The following is a 19,334-nucleotide window of genomic DNA, read 5'->3' on the forward strand; positions in this document are numbered from 1 at the left end:
GCTCATATTTATTTATACGTATTTGTTGTTTTTGTACAACAAATCTGTAATTATGTACAACACTTTGTGTCCCACCCTGTAAGACTCTCACCTGCTCTCTCTATAACGTCAATAAAAAAGGTAGGTTCACAATTAGAATAATCATTTATGTCACATTACATGGGCAGTAAATCTATTAACCCGAAGATCAAACTGAAGAATATGTTGTTTGTTTTGTGTGTTGTACACAATTGTTAATTGTTTGACCATTGTTTCCCGTGATGTGAAGTATCTTGGCCTATTGTATGCCTCTATTGGGCCATTGAGGAAGAAAGGAACTAATTCCGTGTAAAAACAGAATGAAAATAGATAAATGTCGAAACATTTTGGGAAGAATGAAACTTTGTTTTATATTTTAATTATTGTTGTTTTTTTTATTATTAATATTACCTCATGAGTACCTACATTTTCAATTTTCCCATGCTTTTTCTCCAAAGCACAAACATTAAGAGAAAGGATTTTTTTCTTCTCCTTAAGAGGGAAATCGAAGAAAAGTGGACAGAATAGGAGAAAGCCAGCCGTTCCTAGAACGAACCTCACCTGTTTAGAATAAAATTCGCCTCGGGTTGGAATCGAACCCACGACCTTTTTTAAGAACTTACTTCATTCCATTTGGTTGTGATGATCTACTCATGTACTCACTGATTCATTGATTTGGACATGCTACGACACAGGCCCCAACCCTAACCCTATTTCTCTCAACTGTCTGAAATCAGTCTGTGTTATAAAATTATGTCAAATGAAACGATTTGTTTATTGTACCCATATTTTTCTCATTAAGTCACCCAGATTTGCCTGAAATCAGCACATTTCGGCTACCTTCCTACACACTGGTACTCTACAACTACATGAACGCAATTTGTAACACTTTAATCCAGACCGTCTTACAACTGGTCAGTAATTTGTTTTTTTGCTGACAGTTCTACTAATTTCAGAGTGCTGATGATGAAATGATGACGTCATGTTTACAATCAATCTTTTTTCCCAACTTTTTACATAGGAATCGACCATTTATTTATAATTTTTACCCATTTGCAACTGCTCCGTTCTTTGTGTATATGAAGTTGTACCAATTTAGAAAGTTACCTAATACCTATTCGTATAAATTCAACCCATCCCTTGGAGCAGATTGCCCCAACACCTAAACCCCAGAGTGAGCTTGTTGTGTATTATGTTAAGCTGAAGAGGAACTGTAGGTACCTACCAGTGGCGTAGCGTCCATGTAGGGCGTGTATGGCGGCCATACACTCAAAATTTTACTCAAATACCCTTAAATATAGGTACTACCTATAGTTCTTAAGTCTAGCTTTTGTATTTAGACTATTTAGTATTTTAGTTGACTAGTTCAAATTACCAAAAGTTCCAATCAGTGTGGCTAATGAGAGGTGAAATTAATGAGAACTAGGTAAATAACCAAAACGCTTAAAACGCTCCTCCATTGCGATGGCCCACTGAAGAGTTCTACTATTCGAAATCAACGAAAAAATCAAGGGAATAAAATTTATTCACTTCAGTAAGTAAAAAAAAAAAAACACACTTTCATTAAACCTGAAGATTCAAAACACCTGATGATTGTTGAAACTAGTAGGTACCACGAGATAAACAAAGATACTGCGCATGCGTATCAATCGTTCCTCATTGGATTTCCTTCATTTCCTACATTTACCAAGGCCCTCTGGTAATTGTGAAAAATAACCGGTAAATGTGAGAAATAATGAGTTTTATAGAATTATTTCTTACATTTACCAATGACAGTGGTAATTGTGAAAAATAACCGGTAATTTTTCACAATGACCAGATTTTCTACATTTACCGTAACATATATAACATTTTATGTTTATGTTAGCACACTTTAATAAATGTTAATAAATAAAACGTATAATAATATTCTTTAAAACTTTTGCCCCTTATTAAAGTAGAACATAGAATAGAATATGTATGCCTCATTTAAACTCATTTAGGTATACTAGGATGAGACCGAAAAGGCCTTTTATCCCCACAGTAAAGTTCCTTTGAGAGTCTAAAGTACTAACTTTACTGGAACTGTTGGTGAACAGGGACTCTTTAGTCCTATGTGGGCACTTGGGCAGTCTAAATAAAGTACAGTACAGTATGTATAATTGAGAATCAAATTTACTGAAATTTTTTCCCCATTTATCCAGGTTTCCCAATTACAATTATAAATCAAGGGGCCCCGAATTTTCTCCTTTTATCTAGATTTAGACGGGCCCCACTTTAACAGGTTCGACTGTATTAGATTCGAACATAATATTTTCAGGGCTGAGAATTCTTGGTGAAGGACTCAGAGTTATACCAGGAACCGTGAAGCAATGCTCTGACATTCTGCAAGATAACAACATAATGGCCATTTCGCCAGGCGGTCTCTATGAAGCACAACTAGGGGACAGCTACTACAAGCTAATGTGGAGGAGACGAATGGGATTTGCTAAAGTTGCCATTGAAGCCAAAGTAGTAAGTCTCCTCCATGTATTCCAACTAGGTATTCCACAGTACTAGCTCTTCATAGGGGAAGCTGTACTCTACATAAAATAAGTTCTATTTTATCATCAGGTTAGCTTAGGTTTAATATGGTTAGGAAAAATAATTCAGAGGCCCTTAAGGGCCTTTTTGGCTCATTGAATTTTAGGCCCAATCGGTTATACAGGGCCCCGAAGAAGCTTTTTTTCCTCAAGGCTCTTTAACCCTTATGTGATGTTTGGGAAGTAGGTTGTTCGCGCAATGGCCCTTTCTTTGAATCTACAGTTTAAATTAAACCACATTTACTTTTACAACTTTTTTTTTTTAATTTCAGCCAATCATTCCCATCTTTACACGGAACATTCGTGAGTCATTTCGCACTGTGGGCTGGCTCAAATCATTCTGGAATAAACTGTACATTTATACGCGGTTACCTTTGGTGCCAATCTATGGGGGATTTCCTGTCAAGTTGGTCACTTACGTGGGAGAACCAATCCCTTATGATCCAAACCTGACTCCAGAAGAACTGGCTAAAAAAGTAATGAGACCAAAAAATAATTATTATTCTTTAAGTGACATACCCCAATTTTAACTGATATAACTGAACTTTTCGATATTTTACATTTAAATGGCGGCCGAACCGTACCTTCTGGAAACAGGACCCAGGCACATTTTTGATCTACATACTCGTAATTTATCGAATATCTGTGTTGGTTTTGTGCGACCTTGGCCGAGTTCTGAGAAAAATGAACTCTTTTTGAGCCTTTCCGATATTTTATTGTTAAATAGCGGCCGGACCGTACATTTCTCGACACCCGGCCATTTAACTACAACAACACTTGACTTCTGCTTGTTTTTTCCAGGTAGCTTACGCGGTTGAAGACTTGATCAAAACTCACCAGAAGACCCCAGGTAGTATTTTGCGAGGATTATTGGAGAGATTGCCCCAAAACAGACGTCACTATGCGTATCCCTGGAAGTCCTACTAGGAAAATTCATCGCTTTTACAACCATTAATTTAAAACTTTTGTAAATTATTGTAAAATATCATCGTGGTGGTAACATATTTTTATTCAATGATATTTTTTCATCCATTTTCAATCTACAATAGATCAGTTGCGCTTACTTGGGTATGTTTCAAAGTCATAGATCAGAAAAAATGAGGACCAACGGAATTTTTCTTTTTCTTCTACGACTTCTAGATCCCGTGATAAATCGATTAAAAAAATACCGGTAAATCGTGAACTTTGACGTCACGGCATACGCTCCCGTAGGCGATGACGTCACATCAAATGTCCGGAATCAATCATTTGCATGATACAAATTTCTTGACCCCGTCGGGAATCGAACCCGGGTCTCCTGCGTGCAAGGCGAGTGCAGTGACCACTGCGCCATGGGAGCTGACTCAACCCCTAATTATTATTATTATTATTATTTCTATTTTTTATTTTTTTGTGAATGACTGAAAATTTTCGGTGCATTTCTAATGAACTGTAAAAATCTCTCAAATTGAAGTAATACGTATAGTAAGTTACCTTCTCATTAGCCAAATTTTCACCCTTTTATCTAAAATTGAAAGCCATTGGGGGGAAAAAATCAGAATTCCCAGTGCTTTTTTCCGTCTTATACAGAATCATGACATGACACATCCTCCTTCGACCTCCGTATAACGCCTAGCCTAGAGTATAGCACACCCATCCTGTATTGCTGAACGCGCGGCGGGGTGGTGATGGTGGTGGGTGGTAAGGTTTCGAGCAACAAGCAGCCAAATGTTACTCCAGTAGACGGTCTGACTGCGTCACTGGCGCTTGTATCGACATCGTGTTCCGACATGTCACTCGTTTTGAAGTTGAAACAATTCACAATCGCTAAATCCAAAGGGGAAAAAATCGCCAAAGTTGAATTTCGGGGTAAGAATACACTCAATTACTTATTTTCGATTTTTTTTTCTTTTTTTTCCAAATTAATAACAATGATTGTAGGTAATATTTTTTTTTTTCTAATTTGTAATTCCCAAGTTCCTATGCTCAATATAACCCACGGTACTTACTCTATTCGGGTCAAAAGTAAAACCTAAACAAACAAAACTTTGACAGCCTGACAGCCCGTTCATATTACACGAAACGATTTTATTTCGTGAGGTGGCCTCGAGGAGTAGGTATACAAATGAATAATAGATCAGTTGCGCTTACTTGGGTGATGTTTCAAAGTCAGAGAGCAGGAAAAATGAGGACCAACGGAATTTTTCTTTTTCTTCTACCTGTAATTCGCCATTTCACTGTGAATAATCTACTTGAACTACTTGTGAAATGGAAAACTCTCATGATTCTTTGGGAAAACTAAAAAGAACAATCGGAAAAGCACATTTTCTTCTCCATTTATTTTACAAATTTTCGTACTAACAGATTATAGCCAATCAGAAACAAGAAAACAACTTACATCTAGATCAATCAGAATCAACTACCACAACAGCCTATTAGGCAGGTCTCCTACGTGTAGGTACCGATCAAGCGGCTGTCTATGAGTACTGATTCCTAACAATGTTACCTTCAGTGTCCTGAATACAATGTTGCACCTTAAGCAAACATACATTATGACGAAAGTGAACTAAGTTATCTACCCTATTAATTTACAGAACTTCTTTTCATTGTCAGCCAATAGTTTGGATATAGTGGCAGACAATTTCTCCTCAAGCTGGATTTTGATATTGTTTTCGAATTTATTGATAATCAGTTTGACAATGCGACTCCAAGCCCAATCCAAACCATGCCACCGACCACCTGACATTGTAACCTCAATGCGTTTGAACTTTAACAATTTGAATGAGTTAAATAATAACTTGCATTCCTTCTCGTTCTTTTTCAAGCCGAAATCTAGTAGGAACTGGTTGTCCTTGACAACAGCTTTCATAGCGCCCCTTATTTTAATATGTAATGCTTTGACTGTGTAATGGGGGAAGATGACTGCTAAGTTTTCAAAACCGAGGATAGTTTGCAGGCGGAGTATGTCACCGTCTTTAGTCAGGGTAGTGTCTCCTTGTCGCCTCAAACTCCTGAGATCTGTTACATGGCCACCTTCTGTGGTCACTTTGACTTTGATCTTCGTAAACCACACTTTTTTTATCATCTCTTCGTTAAGGTCTGGGACAGGCATATCGGAGGCAATGCGTGGAAGGCCCACCTTCAAGATAATATCTATTAAAATGTTGAGATTTGAGGTAGACTGCGAATAATCTTGAAGAAAACTTAGCTCAATGATGTCTTCAACGCTTAATAGAGTCAAAAGATCTTGAGAAAAGTTTAGCTTAGAGATGTCTTGAAGTAAGTTTAGGTCTTTGAGAGAGTTTAGATTAGAGATGATAATATTGTGGTCTTGTGAAGAACTGGGTGAGAGGAGTATTAGAAGAAGATAAAGGTTTGACAATACTACTGAAGACATCATCTCGTTTTTGACCATCTGAAATAGAGTGAAGGAAACAAACAATGTAATAACTAAAAATAAATTATACCTACCCATGATAGTATGGTGTGGTTCTTAAAACGTTCTGACTTTACTTAAATAATAATGAAAAAAAAAAAATATATCTGGTGTGGACATCACACGACTTTCCTTATCCTAATAAATTATGCTTAGCTAGGTATCTTAGATATGATTTTTATATCTGGTGTGGACATCACACGACTTTCCTTATCCTAATAAATTATGCTTAGCTAGGTATCTTAGATATGATTTTGGTGGCTTCTCTTATAACTTTTGCAATATCTCTAGCCGTTTAGTCAGTAGAGCTAAAAATCGCCAAAAAGCGGTCGAAATGCCGCCAACCGCTGCACCGATCTTAATCAAAAGTGTCTCTAGCTCTTACCGTTCTCGAGATATTTTGTTTACAGACAGACACACACACGGACCAATAGCTGAAACCTTGCACCTCAAAACGCGTTTTGGCACTAAAAACTGACTATCAAAAATTTGACCCGATTACAATACTTTCCTTCCTATAGGATAAGGAAAGTAATAAATAAATCTCCTAAAACTACCTTTCCGTGTTGAACTGCTGGTAGGTACTGATAACAGCTGCAAAAGTATTGTTGGAGTGTTGTTCAGCTTAAAACTTTTGTGACAAAAAATATAGCAAAATATGACAAACATTTGGGATCATCGGTTAAACTTCGAATAACCATTAACCGGTTAGCTGGCGAAATTTTATTTGTTTACTTAGGTATATCATAATTTTATTATAATTCAGGAAAACACTTACCGCAAGATTTGAAAGAGTGATTATTGTGATTCTTGTAACAACAGCTTGAGATGAGTTCAGTGAAATGTAAATTCTTCCATCAGTTCTATACTTTTCACGTTTGAGAAACTACAAATAGCTGTTTACTCGGATATTATAACTTTTCAGTCTCCCGTTAAAATGATAAATATTAAATTTGGATATTCATCCTAGCTGCTCTACTTGTGAACATACACTGAGAAAAATAATGGGCTTGCAGCATGCAAGTGGAAACATATTGACGGACCAGAGAGTCCTTGGTAAATTAAACAAGACACCTCTTGCATAATTGTTATGCAAGACGACTTGCATAGTTTTCTGATAAGAAAATATGTAAGTATGGTGGTAATTTTTGAAAGCACATGTATAAAATACCAAATCCTATCTGTCACAAGAAATGAAAGTACTTGCATGATATTGTGCATTTGCTTGGATAATATTATACAAACGGCTACATATTTTGTGCATATCATGAACCAGGTTCTTGCATAATGTATGTATCCTTTTGCATACTAATAACCAAGTTCTTGCATAATGTATGCATCCTTTTGCATACTAATAACCAAGTTTTTGCATACTGTATGTATACTCTTGCATGCTACTAACCAAGTTCTTGCATAATGTATGCATCCTCTTGGATACTAATAACCAAGTTCTTGCATAATGTATGCATCCTCTTGGATACTAATAACCAAGTTCTTGCATACTATATGTATACTCTTGGATACTAATAACCAAGTTCTTGCATACTATATGTATACTCTTGGATACTAATAACCAAGTTCTTTCATACTATATGTATACTCTTGCATACTAATAACCAAGTTCTTGCATACTATATGTATACTCTTGCATACTAATAACCAAGTTCTTGCATACTATATGTATACTCTTGCATACTAATAGATTACACCTATAGACTTTTCTCCGGGACGAAGTTTGATAGCGAATCACGGTTTTCATCATTGTTTATCAGTGTGATAAAGCAATTAAATTTCAGGGGTGACAACATGTTTGCCTCTATGGGGAATCAGGGGCGACCATCAGCTTTGTAATACATTGTTGAAAGACAATCAAACGTCTAGTCAAAAATCACAAGTGGTTCAAAAGTTACGGGCTTCCATAAAAAGTCCAGGGACAATGGTGATTTCTACGGGAACAACTGATTCGTTCCGGAGAAAATCAGCATTGTCCCTGGACTTTTTATGGAAACTCGTAACTTTTGAACCACTTGTGATTTTTGACTAGGCGTTTGATTGTCTTTCGACAATGTATTGCAAAACTGATTTCCGCCCCTGGTTCCCCATAGAGGCAAACATGTCAACCCTGAAAATAAATTGATTTATCACACTGATAAACAATGATGAAAACTGTGATTCGTTATCAAACTTCGTTCCGGAGAAAAATCTATAGGTGTTCCCAGACTTTTCTCGCACCCTGTATAGTATATGACCCACTCAAATTGCTCCGAATCTGTTGGAGTTTTCGAAAAATAAAAAAAAAAAACTGGTATCTCTTTGATTTTTGCAAAGAACTTTCTGGCAATATTGAAATTCGCGAACAAGTTCGCGAAAACCGCGAAAACTGGTATCTCTTTGATTTTTGCAAAGAACTTTCTGGCAATATTGAAATTCGCGAACAAGTTCGCGAAAACCGCGAACTTAGAACCACCTTTGGAATTTCAAATGAGAACCCCAATTTTTTATTGTAGGTATATTATTATTCTACGTGAAATTCCATGTACAATCGACTATTAATAAAATTTGAATGAGTTGAATAATAACTTGCATTCTTTCTCGTTTTTCTTCAAGCCGAAATCTAGTAGGAACTGGTTGTCCTTAACAACAGCTTTCATAGCACCGCTTTTTTTGATATGCTGTCGTGCTGTGCTGAGAGTGTAATGGGGGAAGATGACTGCTAGATTTTCAAAGCCGAGGATAGCTTGCATGCGGAGTATGTCACCATCATTGATAAGAGTCGTATCTGCTTTCCGTCTCAAACTCTTAAGATCTGTTATGTAGCCTCCATGTGTTGTTACTTCGACTGTGATCCTCGTAAACCAGCCTTTCCTTTTCATATCTTCATTGACATCGGCAATGCTCATGTTAGAATCAATGTGTCTAAGGCCTAAATTCAACATGCTGTCTACTAGAACATTGAGCGTTGAGGTAGACTTGGGGATGTCTCCCACACTTATCTTAGAGATATCTTGAAGGTTTACATTTGAAATGTTTTCCAGAAATTCGGAAATATTTCGAGGAAGGTTTACCTTGGAAATGTTTCGAATGTTTAATTTAGAGATTAGCTTTTGTATCTTCGAAAAATATACAGGATTCAACTTAGATAGGTTATCAGGAATGTTTAGCGTTGACATGTCTTGAGAAAAGTTCAACTTGGATATTAGCCTAGATATCTCAGAAATTTCAAAGTTTAGTTTAGAGATGCCACCGTCTTGCTGAGAGATTTTCTGAGGAATGACCAGTTTAAAGATTTCAAGAGGACTACTTAGGTTAGATATGTACTGAGGAATATTTAGGTCGTAAAATTTACGAGGAATATTTAGGTCAAAAAATTTATGAGGAATGCTTAGGTTAGGGATATTTTGAGGAATGCTTAGTTTAGAGATGTTTTGAGGAATGTTTAGGTTAGATATGTTCTTGAATTCATAGTGGTAATAAGGAGCGCCTATCTTAATGGCATGTTTGTCATCTTGTGAAGAACTGGGTGAGAGGAGTAGAAGTAGATAGAGACTTGACAATACCACTGCAGACATCATGTTGACCATCTGAAAAAGAGATGAGAAAGTATTTATTATTGTGATGGAGGTCTTAGTCAGATACTTCAATTACATTCAAGTCTATTAAAGCATTTACCACAAAGTAAAATAAAATTCCAAGAAAGAGAAAAAAAAAACTCACCTTGACGTTTGAGTTATATTTGGTAAGAAATCACACATTTAACAAATTCTTAACACGAGCTCACTGAAATCAAAGCATATAGACAAAATCAATTTTGTCTAGACGTGTTACATTTGCAAAACTTTTCAATAGAACGTTTCCGCCTCGATCTAAAATGTCGAATAATTGTATTATTTCATTATGAATTTGTATATTAAATCAACAGAGATTCTTATTATGATGAAAATAAAGCAGGAGGTAGGTATTTATTGAAAACGATAATTTTAACAAACGGTTACACATCTCAAGTAGCAGCAACTGATAATTTCACCGATAAGCAAAACTTGTAAACTGATCACTGATGTAAGATGAGACATCAAATCAATCGATGTCCATCTTCTTCTTATTCTTGCCTCCCATTGTGTGCATTACTTTTATTCAATCAGCGATAAGAACCAAGGTAATCTCTACAACGTAAATGAAAAAGTAAAAACACAAGAAACGAAAAAGACTTGGATTACAATTCTACTTTCTAACCTATAGAATTGTTATGAGTAAATCTGCAGTTAAATGGCCAAAATTTGGTGGAGAATTTATCCAACGAGGTTGTTCCCAATTTGTTTTAGAGAGAAGATATATTTTCATATCTTTTTGATAATAAGGTTTCCAAGTGTAGTGAAGCTAGTAACAATCTTACAATTCTCTATCTCTTTCTCTCAAAAAAGCGAGCAGTGTACACTTATACTGCTGAGCTTTTTTCAAGTCATACCCATAGTATTTTTTCTATTTCAAATACCGAAAATCTCTCTTTTCTTGCCTTTCCTGTGTTACATTACGACCTAGTATTTATATCTGATTGAATTATAACGTAGAGCAGAGGTTCTCAACTTGTTTACCAGGGAATGTATACGAGCTGTAAAGTTTTGGTTCCATTGGATGTATATTTCGAAATTCCGATGCGATCAAAAGTATTCTTAATATGAGAACTCCCTTTGAACTCCGTTTATTGCAAATGGGAAAATAATGATGGTGCAATTACAAAGTTCTTATAGCCATAATTTTTATCTTCTTCTTATTTTTATTTCATTTTCCTCGAATTCTCTTTTATGCAACCATTCCTCATTTTTTTGTCCTTTTTGTTTACTTATAATTCCAATCAAATGCATATCTTTTGTTTTGTTTTTAACTAATTTTGTAGGGTCTTTTTATTATTATTTATTTTATGTTTATCCTAATATTATTAGCGTAATTTTGTTTTATGTGGGCTCACTTTTATTTTTCTTGATTTTTAAAAATATTTGGTGATGATTTGGAAAGGCCAATCACCTAAACAGGTGTACTAAGTTCATTTTGATGTAATGGGTTAGTCATTTGCACATTAAGTCTAAATCCGTCTATGAATAAGGAAAACTGTACCATTTTGTGACTTTTCGTTAAATTTAAGAAAGGTCAATTTTCGCAGTATTTTATAAAATTGGAAATCTATTTTTTAAACTGATGTTGAATGAAAAATGGAAAGCTTTTTACATAGATTGCAATATGTCAACAAAAGTTTACTAATCCCCGGGTCTATAGTCTTATGGGCAAATTAATTCTGGGTCATGTTCAGTCTCTGTACGTGTGCCAGATCAGTATTTGAGCATGCTCAGAAGTTAACATTAATTTCAACATGAAACGATTGTCCCGGGCCAAAGTGACTTTATTATTGTAGAAACAACAACATGTTTCCAACTATCCTGTACTTAAGTAATTAAGAACTCCATATTCTACTTGGCAACCATTTGGTATCTCTTACAGTATTTATAACTATTTTAATCAATTAATCAATTCCTTGTACAGGCGTGATTTATGATTTCTTATGTGCACCATTTATATCTACATTGGTATTGAGACGTACTGATTATATTTTTTTGTATGCAATATATTATGACCTGTGATATTAGACTTTCGTTAAGAATTATAGGCTAGGGTGTTTTACCTTTGTAAACTTTACCTATAATATATTTACCGTGTTAAGCTCTGATTGTTGTTTAGTTTAAGCTCTGATTGTAGCTCCGGCCATTAGCTAGACAGGTATCTGATCTCACGGGTTACATTTCCTAGGTCACGGTTTGGATACCTTGTTACTGAGCTGGGTCTCATCATTTGTTTGGATATCAATTGTAAGGATTATTCAATCACCCTTCTTTACGCCTCCAATTGTACTTGGTTTCTTTATTTCTCCCAGCTTCTCATTCTTAAGGTCCATACAAAATTAATTATAACAACCTATACTTTATTGGTATACAGTGTGAATCTTATTCCGCCCTCACATCATCAATAGTCTTGTTAATATATTGACAATACTCTAAAAAAATTGATAGTGTGCTACCATAATATACATTTTAACTAATTTTTCGATCTTTATTTCCTATCATTTCACTTCAAAATAATCTATTAAAAAATAAAAAAACTCTTGAATTTAAGTTTTACAGATTTCATATAGGTATATTATCGATACGCGTATTTCGGGTGCTACCCCATTCTCAAGATGATAGATAAAATATATGAAATCTGTAAAACTTAAAGTCAAGAGTTTCTTATTTTTTAATAGTTTAAAGTTTTACCAAGTGTAATTTTGGTCTTATCTCTTATTATAATAATCAAAATAATCATACCTATTTCACTTTGGAAAATTAAATATTCTAGCTTTGTGATGTTTCAGACACTAAAAGTTCCATGTAAAACACTGAAGTTAATCAACATCGAGTGTGGATGACCGTCTGGACATCTGCTAGCTACCATTTCGGGACGTCCTCAGCTCCTTGAAGATAGTATATTCAAAGATGAAATGGCACTTATTGGCATATTCAATTATAAAAATCACTCTTTTTAAACGGTAATACTTTTACCAGAGAGAGAAGTAAGTACCTACCTACTTATCTATTCGTCTTCTTCTTTTACTAGTCTTTTCCCACTCAAGTTGGGTACATTTTTGATCAACCTCTTCCATGAGCCTCGATTTTGGGCTTGGCTGACTCCCACTTTCTTAAGTACTTAGCTTTTGATAGGTGTTAATGCAAATAATATCCTGAAGGACCTTAGAAGTAGTAAGTAGTGCTTTATTTAGACTTTCTTTATCCTTAAGGACTAATAACTAATTTTCCGAACCACCCTGTACTATTACTATTTGATGGATGCGCTTTATACGATTGAGATTTTTTTTTTTTTAGAAACGACTACAATGGCTAGTGTGATGCCCCTAAAGATATTTTCTTATTATAATTTTCTTTCAAATAGTGAGCAATGAATCTCAAAACTAGGCACATGAACTCTTCACTATTCTTCCTTGAGTCCAGCTCTAGACAGGACCATGCTTCAATTTTCCGTCGTGATATTGGTAAGTGAAAATATTTTGAACTTGCTTTTTTTTGCTTTGTCTTTTTTTCTGTTTTTCCTTTTTTGGAAGGTTTTCTTAAAGTTGATTTTATACGTACTTCTTGACCTTTAACAGATCTTTTTTTTTTTCCTGTAAAAGTTTAATTTTGATTATTGATTTTAATCTTGATCTAGTGTAAATCTTTCGTATTCGAGTATCTACCGATTTTCCTTTCCTATTTTGACATTGTGTAAAACTTTCTTACTTTACGTAATCTTCATGGATCATTTTTTTTACTTTCTGTTATTTCTATTTTGATTGGGTTTCCCGTCTTGATATTTTGTAAAACTTTCATACCTACTTATGCGCTGTTGAATTTCGGTGATTGTGTTTTATTATAATTTAATTGTAAAAATTATAGAAAGTAAAAAGCTCAAGTATGTTTAAAACCAAATATGACCCTAGTGGGAATCCTTATGTCTTGGGCTCTTTTGTGAAGTAGTAGGTGCTCTTTTTACTGTAGTTCTTTCTTAGGTAGTTCAAACTTTTCATCTCTCTGGACTCTAGGTAGTTTAAACTTTTCATCTCTCTGGACTCTAGGCAGTTCAAACTTTTCATCTCTCTGGACTCTAATAGGTATAGTTCAAACTTTTCATCTCTCTGGACTCTAATAGGTATAGTTCAAACTTTTCATCTCTCTGGACTCTAGGTAGTTCAAACTTTTCATATCGTATCTAGGTACCTATTAGTACCTGCAGTAGCCAATCCAATAGGTAACTAATATGTATTATAAAATCCATTTTCGGGCTCTGTTAAGCACTAATTTTTACTTTTTTTATTAAAGCATTGTCCAAATAAAGTCGAAGTACATACTATGTGATTTCAATTGAAATAACTAATCCTCCTTGTAAAAACATTACCGAAATAAAATCATGGCAGATTGAAATTACTAGTTTGGTCTCTGTAAAGCAATATTTTTCCCGTATGAAATCACTTTAGCCAAATAGGTAAAGCCGAACTGGGTAGATAATTTAGTTTCAATTGAAAATCATCAAAATTAACTTTGATTCATAAAACTCCACTTCGAGTCTTGCCAAATGAACTTGTTATGTCTACTGGCGGGGCTTAGATAGGTAGATATTTGTATGATGGGTGTGTGTAGGTACTGTTTGGAAGAATGTTAGAGACGTCAATAGGACGTCAAATCGATGTCTTTCGCTTAGTGTGTTTATTGACCTAAGATTTTTGAAGGAAAAGTTTAAATTGTAGAAAAAGTGTATTTTCCTTTCCTTTTGAAAAACTTTCGGAAACTGAACCGATTCCCTTTTGGAAACTGCAATGGCCCGTATACTACTAAACCATGGCGTGCCATCGGAATGGGTTCCATCTCCGAAAGTTTCCCGAAAGCAAAATACACACAAAGTCTTCACTCTAGATGCCCAAATCATCTCAATCAATTTGGTACTTGTGCAGAAGTCACGTCCGTGGAATATTGCTACCAAAGGAACTGGCACAAACGAGCAGTGACCAGTGTTATTATAGGGTTAGGTTAAATGCAAGGAGTTTTCACAATTAGAGTGGTGATTAGTGTCATTATAGGGTTAGGTTAAATACAAAAAGGAGCTTTCCTTTTCCACGGACGTGACTTCTGCATAATTACCATCAATTTCCCTGCATTTTATTTCCTAATGGCCTTATTTCCACAGATTCTTTGATTCTGTCATCTCTCGAATTCTCACTGTAATCTTTCTTGTTAGTTCACACATTACATAACTATGTGGTTGGATGTACAGATTACCTATTTGTAGATCCTACGTACCAGGTTAAAGGGCAAAAGTTCGTAAAACTTACAATGGTGAATCTGCATAATATTAAGGGCGAAAGTCAGAGAGATGGGTGGGTTTATTAGATCAATTTTATGCTCATACATCAGGCGCGAAAAAGACCGCGCGCCTTATAGACTTCCATTAGAGCCATATGTAAAATCATCCTTTATTTTGCACCTCTAATGTACTTAAATAATATATTGTACATTCTTCATGTTTTACGAGTATACAGGTATTCTATTACATGTTTATTTTTCCATAGAATACAATCAATTGTCCCAGTCTATCCATCAATAAGAATCATTGTAAGCTCAGAGTTCATTCATATGGATTTATTCAGCGTTTATTATGTTTATCTAAACAGTGTAAATGTAACGTTCCTATATGTATATTGTGTCTATTCCTATTCTTCTGTCTATAAATAGTGTAAATATTCATCTTCGTACGAAATGTTGGGAAGAGCCTGTGGTCATATAAAAGAACAAACAATCGACCATATCTCTGTCATCGACCCTAGCTCAGTTCATGCATGTTCGAATTCAATGTCCAAGGTTAGGTTGTGGTACGAAGAAAACCAAGTGAGGAAAAACTATTAGGAAAATAGAAAACCAGATTGAGAAGCATCCAACTCATATAATTAGTAATTTTTTGACAGTAAATTTGTCATCGTGACAACAAATAAAAATGGGAATAAATTTGTATTGGTGTGAAACCAAATAAACCTGTCGTCATTTTTAGGTACGCTTATCTCGTTAAAACTTTGTGAATAAAAATTCTGCCGCGCGCCGAGAGTTCGAACCACTTTCAAGTCGAGAGTTAGTGTTCTTAACCACTCAGTCACAGAGACGGGCTAAAAATTTCACTTTAATTTCCTCCATGGATAAAAAGACAGTATTTTTTGCTTTCCTTATCCTAGCATACGAAATCCGGAAGTACCTCCTCATACGAAATCCGGAATGTATTGGTTTTTAGCATCCTTATAATGACGGAATCGAAGCCTCAACCTTCAGGCCGACAGTCGACAGCACTATCCGCTCCACCTCTGAGGCTAGCGGATTCAATTTAGGACTTGGATTAATGAAAAGTTACTCTAGTTCCTGATGCATTGTAATCATTCCGCGTTAGTCAAGTTCAATTTGTATGGAATTCCTCCGAGAAATACACACAAGATTAAATCCGACTTCTTTGAAATACCCACAGATCAATTCCTCTATTCATTTCTTTATTCAAAACTTCCATTATTTTTTCCAATTGGTTTTCATTATGATTCCGACAAAAGAAATTGCAATTTCGGTTGCAATTTTAGAATTCTAATTACGGCATGACCACTGATCACTATAAAGGAGCGTCTATTTTTACAATGATACAGCAAGTTGGATAATGGATAATACATAATGAACGAAATTATGTTTAGTTTTGTTTGAGATTTTGATATCAGACTTCATAAGGATGATATGAAAACGTATCATCCGTTTTAAGTTATCGAGAACAATAATTTTTAAACTAGGGCCATAATATCTTGTAATTATTATATCACTCTTTCCTTTCTATTTTCAACCCTCTTGTAAGCGTTTTCAATAATAAAACTGAATAATTTCGATTGATATCTTGAGAAAAAAAGAACGTAATACGATAAGAAGGTGTGCCTATTGCGATAGTTGATTAATATGCTATTTTCTTCCATTTCAGATGCTTGGATTCACTTGCATCGCTGAGAGCGCGAGATCGTTGAGAGATCAAGTCTCAGCAGAATCGAGAAGACAAAATGAAAACCCATTTCGACAAAACGACAACACATATCGACAAAACGACAACACAGATCGACAAAGCGACAACACATTTACGCCCAGAAACACGCGTAACGTGCGCCGAAAATACACCCTGTTCCCGAAAACCAAACCCTTCTACAACTACGACCTGAATACGGAGAATGCCGTCAAATATTTCGAAAGCAACAAACTCAACAATCGAACCAAGCTGAGGGCGGAAAAGCCCAAGGTGGAAAAGAAACTCAAAGTGCCCGAACGCCGATCTGCAGATGGATTTGATCTTCAGGGGAAAGTGTCTCAGTTCCATTCACAAGATTCTAATGGCAGGGTTTCGTTTGGGTTTAACAGCCCGTACCAGGCCAGATTTGAAGAGCGGGACAATGATGGGACGGTCAGAGGATCGTACAGCTATTTCGACACAAACGGGAAGAAGATAGAGGTAAATATCGTACTTGTTCTTGAAGATATTAGAGGATATATCCTTGTCCATCATTAAGTAGCGCAATGGACTCCAAACAAAGACATTTCTGATAAAACATTCTCTCTAACACTATTAAAATATTCCAGTTTTAATGTAATACCTAAAGGAGGTGCGTGACCGTTCTTTGATAAAACTTCTACCTTCAAAAGAAATGTGGCCATCCATACAATCAAGTTTTGTTTATTGACTTTCAGGTGAACTACTGGGATAATGGAGAAGGTTTTCACGTCCAAGGAAATCATTTCCCGACCGTAAACGATCTGCCCCAAATCACTCAGTTTACACCAGAAGTTCAAGCCGCTAGAGATATGCACTTCAGAATTTATGATGAGATTTTGGCTTCAACCAATAGGTGAGTTTAGTGTTATTGCTCGAAGTTTTTATTCAGCGGCCGTGTCACGCTCAACACTAAGTGTATAGGTACCAATTAGTATACTTTTTTTAACACGTCTGTTTCATACTTTGGTTTCAGACTGCATAATAATCTGAAGACAAACAGTATTCCAGTAGCAAATATACCACCGAGTATTCCAGTGGTAAATCAAGATGACAGGTTCAAATATGGTAACATAATCATACCTACGTACATCCCTTTTGATGATGGATCAGACAAAAATGTAGATCATGATTTACACTTTCTAGAATCTTCATCTTTTGGAGAGCATATTAGAGAAAACGTCAAAAGTAAAGGTGACGCAGAGGTAACGCAGAAAACTTCAATGGGAAGTATGAACACTTCAAACGATTTCATACAATACTCTTGGCGAACCAAACCAGAGGAAAAACCAGTCACTTCGACAGAACTACCGAAAAAGCCATTGAAGGAGGCAGTAATAGTTGTTCCAAATATAGTGGAAGAGACAGTAGCGTTTGCATCTAATAAAATCCCACATGTCAGCAATGACAATGTAAAACCTTATGAAAAACAAGCTGATAAGTTAGTGAGATACCAAGAAGTTGCTCCTTCACCTTGTCCAACTAAAACAAAGTCAGACAGTGATAAGTTTGACAAAAAGAAAGATATAAACGGGAACACCAATGGAACAACCAGTTTAAATAAGGGCCACATTGAAGAGGTTAATAAAAACGCTCTTAACTCGGAAAATTGTGGCAAGGCCCAAACTACTACTCAGAAATCTAAACCTACAACTACAACCACCACAACAACGACGACAACAACACCAATCCCAGACACACCATTACAGAAATTCGACAAAATCTACGACCTAAGTAACGCGTTTTCAGACATCAGTAACACAAACATATTTGATTTGTCCAACAGCCTCCATCCAAAGGTTAACAACACAGATAATGCTCTCAGGGAGAGTTATGAACAAATCAACAATAAAACCATCAGTAAAATCTACGACTTGACCAAAGTCACTGCAGACAGCATTGATAGCAAGAATCAGCTTAGCTCCATATTCGATGGTAACAATTTGGGGTTCGATTTAGCACCTTCGAACAATATAAACGAAACTAGATTGGTCAATGCGAGAACCAATAACTCCTTTTATTACCACTTCTATCATCCCACTACAGACACTCAGGATAAACAAGGCAGGAGTAATGTTCTGAGTGAATTGGTTGGAGTGACATCCAAACGTTTACATGTTTCTAGTAACAAGAAACCTTATGTACGACCATATTATTATTTCCCTATTGTTTACCCTTGAAATGGCATTTCTAATAATTGACAATTCCCAGAAGGAGAAAAATATCAGTAGTTTTTAAATTAAAACAGTTCAGCTAGGCATTAAAAAGGCCAGAATCAGTAAATGAAGTACCTACCTAGGTACTGATCAAAGAATTTGTAGTGCACTGCCCAAAAAAGTTTCGAGATGCATACCATTTGCTGATATATTTTACCCTTTTCAAACTAGATTCGTGTTGTAAATTTACTTTTATATTTTTAATTTACTTTGAATTTTAAGTTAGGAAATCAGGGGAATGGTCAATTCTAAATCCAAAGATACAAAGAACCCAAAGAAATTTAAAGTACTTAGTTACAGAAGACAGATAATTTTTATTGTTTTTACAAATGTAAATGGCAGTAATTGTTTATTTACAAACATTTATTAGGTTTAAGTTCTAATAAAACACTAGAAATTGAAACAAATTATTACGTTATTATGTATTTCTATTTCGACTGATGAGGGTAACTTAGAAGGAGGGTGAGTTTTATTTGGGGAGTGTCTTTTTACAGGAATTTA

The 19,334-nt window shown here is 35.4% G+C and overlaps 4 protein-coding genes across 6 annotated transcripts in view; 2 read left to right on the forward strand and 2 right to left on the reverse strand.

Annotated features, from left to right (window-relative positions):
- Positions 1 to 3,713, forward strand: part of LOC103519232 (transmembrane protein 68) — a 16,754-nt gene extending 13,041 nt beyond the window's left edge. For both annotated transcript variants that reach the window (XM_008484318.3, XM_026830785.1), the window contains exons 6-8: positions 2,318 to 2,511; positions 2,852 to 3,055; positions 3,381 to 3,713. In XM_008484318.3, the coding sequence (XP_008482540.1) occupies positions 2,318 to 2,511; positions 2,852 to 3,055; positions 3,381 to 3,506 (524 nt within the window). In that variant the 3' untranslated portion in view covers positions 3,507 to 3,713. The remainder of the gene's footprint in view (positions 1 to 2,317; positions 2,512 to 2,851; positions 3,056 to 3,380) is intronic.
- Positions 3,714 to 4,843: 1,130 nt separating this feature from the next.
- Positions 4,844 to 6,943, reverse strand: LOC103519222. Its single transcript, XM_008484307.3, has 2 exons — positions 6,773 to 6,943; positions 4,844 to 5,973 (listed from the first exon to the last, which is right to left on the reverse strand). Exon 2 carries the CDS (start codon positions 5,971 to 5,973, stop codon positions 5,134 to 5,136), a length of 840 nt encoding a protein of 279 aa, XP_008482529.1. The 5' UTR covers positions 6,773 to 6,943; the 3' UTR covers positions 4,844 to 5,133.
- Positions 6,944 to 8,524: 1,581 nt separating this feature from the next.
- LOC103519351 lies at positions 8,525 to 10,204 on the reverse strand. The gene is made up of 2 exons (XM_008484442.3): positions 9,709 to 10,204; positions 8,525 to 9,575 (listed from the first exon to the last, which is right to left on the reverse strand). The coding sequence occupies exon 2, from the start codon at positions 9,573 to 9,575 to the stop codon at positions 8,544 to 8,546; it is 1,032 nt and encodes a 343-aa protein (XP_008482664.1). The 5' UTR covers positions 9,709 to 10,204; the 3' UTR covers positions 8,525 to 8,543.
- Positions 10,205 to 12,326: 2,122 nt separating this feature from the next.
- LOC103519239 lies at positions 12,327 to 19,246 on the forward strand. 2 transcript variants are annotated; one of them, XM_008484328.3, is made up of 5 exons: positions 12,327 to 12,589; positions 12,967 to 13,066; positions 16,561 to 17,079; positions 17,316 to 17,473; positions 17,594 to 19,246. In XM_008484328.3, exons 2-5 carry the CDS (start codon positions 13,040 to 13,042, stop codon positions 18,795 to 18,797), a joined length of 1,908 nt encoding a protein of 635 aa, XP_008482550.1. In that variant the 5' UTR covers positions 12,327 to 12,589; positions 12,967 to 13,039; the 3' UTR covers positions 18,798 to 19,246. The 2 variants fall into 2 exon arrangements, with proteins under 2 accessions (XP_008482550.1, XP_026686631.1); XM_026830830.1 differs by having other exon boundaries at positions 12,327 to 12,565.
- Positions 19,247 to 19,334: the final 88 nt, after the last annotated feature.

This window comes from Diaphorina citri, unplaced genomic scaffold (assembly GCF_000475195.1).
Source record: "Diaphorina citri unplaced genomic scaffold, Diaci psyllid genome assembly version 1.1 scaffold64, whole genome shotgun sequence".
Classification (NCBI taxonomy): domain Eukaryota; kingdom Metazoa; phylum Arthropoda; class Insecta; order Hemiptera; family Psyllidae; genus Diaphorina; species Diaphorina citri.

Bases quoted from the DNA above. Each gene is read 5' to 3' on its own strand.
- LOC103519222 (XM_008484307.3), bottom strand. From the start codon at position 5,973: ATGGTCAAAAACGAGATGATGTCTTCAGTAGTATTGTCAAACCTTTAT.
- LOC103519351 (XM_008484442.3), bottom strand. From the start codon at position 9,575: ATGGTCAACATGATGTCTGCAGTGGTATTGTCAAGTCTCTATCTACTT.
- LOC103519239 (XM_008484328.3), top strand. From the start codon at position 13,040: ATGCTTCAATTTTCCGTCGTGATATTG. The intron at 13,067-16,560 runs GTAAGTGAAAAT...CTTCCATTTCAG, and splicing joins AATTTTCCGTCGTGATATTG to ATGCTTGGATTCACTTGCAT. The intron at 17,474-17,593 runs GTGAGTTTAGTG...CTTTGGTTTCAG, and splicing joins ATTTTGGCTTCAACCAATAG to ACTGCATAATAATCTGAAGA.